We start from the raw sequence: 4,359 nt of genomic DNA, 5'->3' as shown, positions 1-4,359 counted from the left end.
TTTGGACCCACTGTTATGAGGAATTGCATTGAATTCCCCATTACTGTTTTCACACTTGTGACAATCTGCTTCGTGCATATCTTTTATGACATTTTTATATTTGATGTGAGTTCCTTTCTTCTCTATTGCCCACCAAAAGTCTTCTCTTGACACTAGTGTATGCCTTCTCAGGGTCAATAAACCATTATGTATAGATGTTCCTTGCTTCCTATAGCTTTTCATCTTCCTTTTAGCAAAAATAAGGCATCTGTTGTGGAGTGGATTTACTGGGCGTAACTTTCGAATTGATTTTTTGTCATCTGGTAGTTGTAGTACTGCTCCAGTAGTTTCTGCTCCTTTGATTTCTGTTGTTATTTATTGCCTTGTACTTTGACTATCATATTATTTTGTTTTAGTTACTGTCGTGTTACTATCTGCAATTTCTTGTACTTCTTTTTTCTGGACTGCTTTGGACTATTTTTTCCTTTGAGCTGATCGTCTATCAGAAACAGCCTCTCTATCTCTGAGGTAGGGGTAAGGTTTGGGTACATTCTATCCTCATCCCGGAGACCCTACTGTGTGGGATTATACTGGGTATGATGTTGTTGTTATAGAGTTCGTAAGTTTATGTTTCATCACTCTTCTACTGCTAAGGTGTTTCTTCTGTGATTTCTCTTATTCTCGTCAACTTTTAAATTTAAAGTGCGAACTTTATTTATTTTCTTCGTTGATTCTTCATAGTTATGGCTGGTAGAAACCGTATGCCCCGTCAACCTGATAACTACCGAGGATTCCGTGATGGGCCACCACCACCACGGGTTATTATGCAGCGAGGACCAGGGCCCCTCCCTCATCCAGCGGCCCTTGAAGAGGAACTAGAGCTCCAGCATAGGGACATGCAGAGATTGCTTGCTGATAACAGACACGTGATTGATGAGAATGTGATGCTTGAAAGAGAATTAACAGCTATAAAAGATGAAATGCATAGATTAAGTCAGGTCATTCCCAAAATGCATGCTGATCACGAGGCACAAGTAAGAGAGTATATTGACAGAGGAATGAAGTTAGAGGCTGATCTTCGATCTACTGAGCCTCTAAGGTTAGAGGTAATCCAATTGAGAGCTGAATCTCAGAAGCTAAGTGCTTTGCAGAAAGAATTATCTGCTCAAGTTCAAACTCTTACCAAGGATGCTAATCGACTACAAACTGAGAATAAGCAACTGTCAACTTTGAAGACTGATATTGATAAAATGCAGAAAGAATTGGTGGAAGCAAGGTACGGTGTTAAAACATCCTCCCCTAAGAAAAGATGAATAAACGTGAAATACATTGTTATTATGGTCCTCTGCTGTCGAGCCTCATTCAATATAATATATGTAATGGCTAACTTTTCGTAACATCTCTTTTTGACTCTTCAATTTGATGATGAAATTGTAGGAGACAAATTGAATATGAGAAGAAAGCAAATACGGAGCTGGTGGAACAAAATCAATCTATGGAGAAGAATCTCATTTCAATGGCTCGTGAAATTGAAAAGCTGCGAGCAGAGAAACTTGGACGTGGCCTTGGTAAGTTCTCTATCTCCTTTCTTATCCTTCTTTATGATGTACTTTTCAACCCATGGAAACAACTTAGTTTATGTTTTCTCTATTTCATTTAGGTGTAGGAGCCTATGGCATGATGAATGGAAGCCCTGAGATGAGATATCCCGGCAGTGCATATACTGATCCACACAGTGGTGGTTGGGGTTCATACGACCATCGTGGTCCGCCCAGACGTTAGAGTCCCCCTATATATAATGTGAACAATTGAAGCGAAATGTTATGTGAGGTGTTCTCCCTCTTTAGAAATGTAAAAACTTTATGAAACAATTTACGCTTTGAAACCAATATTTTCCGGTAGGACCTTGGGCTTGAGAAACAAATCTTTGATAAACATCTGAAGAATGTGGTTGTTTCATACTATTTCACATCTTTTATTCAGTTATAAGCTTTATGCATGCTTTGCAACTGCATAGAGTATGAATCACATCGATATATCAGTTTCGATGTAGTTTTCAAGAGGCTGAAATAGCAAATAGATTTAGCAATGAATAAGACCATTGTCTTCTTCTCTGCTACAACAACAATAACATACCCAGTGTAGTCTTACAAAGTGGGTGGGGTCTGGGGATGGTACAGTGTACGCAGACCGTACGTCTACCTCAGAAGTAAGGTAGAGAGGCTGTTTTATAGTTTCCTAGAGCTTTACTACTTCAGGGATGTGAACTGGGTACTTATCGATACAATCAGACCAAGGTCCATCACTTGGAGTTTTTATTGTTTTGTTACACTTCCAAACAGCACTATTACACTTGAATCCACTCCCAAATGCAATCTGCCAAATCCTATCACCTTTCTTCATCCTTCCCTTAGCTTCGATATAACTCAATTCATACCACAACGATGAAGACGATGTATTCCCAAATCGGTGCAGGGTCATTCTTGATGGCTCAACGTGTTCTGCAGACAGCTGCAAGTTCTTCTGCAGTTCGTCGATCACTGCTCTGCCACCGGCATGAATGCAGAAATGTTCAAACGCTTGTTTGAAATCTGGAATATATGGTTTCAGTCTCGTGTTAAAGACCTTTCGGCCAATGAATGAGATGAGAAAGAGAAGTTGTTCTGATGGAGGAAGAACAAGAGGTCCAATTGTTGTTATATTAGACTTCAATGCCTCCCCTGCTATAGCCATAAGGTCTTTTGATAAAGAAATTCCTGTTTTCCCTTCTGCATCGTCAGTTTCAAACACACAATTGTAAGACTTGTCGTCGGATCCTTTGTGTGTTCTCACAACATGTAGCAGTTTGTATTTGGCGCGCCATTGATCTGCCCACCACCTGTTGGATAGCAGAATGGCCACGCCACCCATTCTGAACAGACAATTAGGGAGGAGCATTGATCTTTCTTTCCCTCTATAGTAATTCGGTGTGATGATCTCTGTGCTGACAACCACAGCAATCGATTTGGGATAAACTTGGAGAAGATCACGAGCTAAATCAATGGAGATTAGCCCTGCACTACACCCCATTCCTGAGAGGTTAAAGCTCTTGATGTTGCTTCTCATCCTGTACTTATTAACCACCATTGCTGATAAAGATGGCGTTGGCGAAAACAGGCTGCAGTTCACTATAAGTATGTCAATGTCTCTAGGCGTTACGCCTGTTTTCTTGAAGAGAGTATCCATAACTGAAAATATCACCATTTCAGCTTCTTTTCTTGCAGATTCCATGTTAGGTGCAGGTGGGATACAATGAATTGCTGGTGGCAAACATGTCTCTTCTCCTAAACCTGACCTCTCAAGTATCCTCATTTGGAACTCAACGCTCTTCGGCTCTGACTTAAGTATGATTCTTGAATGCTCCATGAACGTTGAAAATGGTACGCGACATGACACAGGTGGCTTGTAACATGCATAATCGACTAGGTAAACCCCTCGCGGCCTTGACATGAAGTACAAAATGGTCACGAAGAAGATGAGGAAAGATGAACATAGTGTTTTGGTGAAGTCAAACTGAATGTAAATTGCCTCAGGGCCTAATTGAATGGCTTGAACAAGAACCATAGCCATTGTGGGCACCAATAGACATGTCAAGAAGTGATTCACAACATATTGGTAGACAAGTTTTACATACTTGAACATTGTGGGAAATTGTGGTGATAGATGAGGCATATTTGTCTTAAAGATTGAAAAATTTTAGAAAGAAGAAGGATTGATAAGATTATGAAAATGTTAATAATGATTAGTTTATGGAGAATGAGAGGATTATAAGAGAATTTAAAGGCTGATGGATTATAGAAATAAGTAAATGGTAGATTGACAAGAGATTAAATGAAAGTCTTACCTTACCCAACGCTCACTCTCAAGTCTTGCCTGTTTTAGTAATTATTTGACTGTAGAAAATATTATCAAGTTGTTTTGACTAAGGTGTGTTTGGTAAATAGGACTATTTTTCAATTTGGAAAAATAACATAAAACGTACGCTTTAACTTATCATATTTACATAAATCTCTATCCTTATAAAGTAATTACAAAAATTTCAACTAATTATGTATATTCGTTGGTTGTATGTGGAGTTAATTATGTATCTCGACAGATTCAAAATCGAAAAAATGTATTGGGACCTAATTATGTATCTTCACAAGAAAAAATGTATCTTCGTTGGATGTATTGAGAGCTAATTATGTATCTTGACAGACCTAACATAGGGATTTTCAGTAATTATCAATTTTTTTGGAAAACATTTTCAGAAAACAAGTTTCTTTTTTCAGTAATTATCAATTTTTTTGGAAAACATTTTCGGAAAACAAGTTTCTTTAAAAATAAGAAATGACTTCTCTA

At 38.4% G+C, this 4,359-nt stretch overlaps 2 protein-coding genes across 2 annotated transcripts; one reads left to right on the top strand and one right to left on the bottom strand.

Annotated features, from left to right (window-relative positions):
* LOC107847632 (protein FLX-like 3) lies at nucleotides 1–1,943 on the top strand. The gene is made up of 3 exons (XM_016692008.2): nucleotides 1–1,255; nucleotides 1,417–1,547; nucleotides 1,640–1,943. The coding sequence occupies exons 1-3, from the start codon at nucleotides 723–725 to the stop codon at nucleotides 1,759–1,761; spliced, it is 786 nt and encodes a 261-aa protein (XP_016547494.1). The 5' UTR covers nucleotides 1–722; the 3' UTR covers nucleotides 1,762–1,943.
* Nucleotides 1,940–3,784, bottom strand: LOC107847631 (3-ketoacyl-CoA synthase 6). The gene has a single exon (XM_016692007.2). It carries the CDS (start codon nucleotides 3,688–3,690, stop codon nucleotides 2,218–2,220), a length of 1,473 nt encoding a protein of 490 aa, XP_016547493.1. The 5' UTR covers nucleotides 3,691–3,784; the 3' UTR covers nucleotides 1,940–2,217.
* Nucleotides 3,785–4,359: the final 575 nt, after the last annotated feature.

Source organism: Capsicum annuum, chromosome 11, assembly GCF_002878395.1.
Source record: "Capsicum annuum cultivar UCD-10X-F1 chromosome 11, UCD10Xv1.1, whole genome shotgun sequence".
Classification (NCBI taxonomy): Eukaryota; Viridiplantae; Streptophyta; class Magnoliopsida; order Solanales; family Solanaceae; genus Capsicum; species Capsicum annuum.
This window is presented reverse-complemented; position numbering and strand designations above follow the sequence as displayed.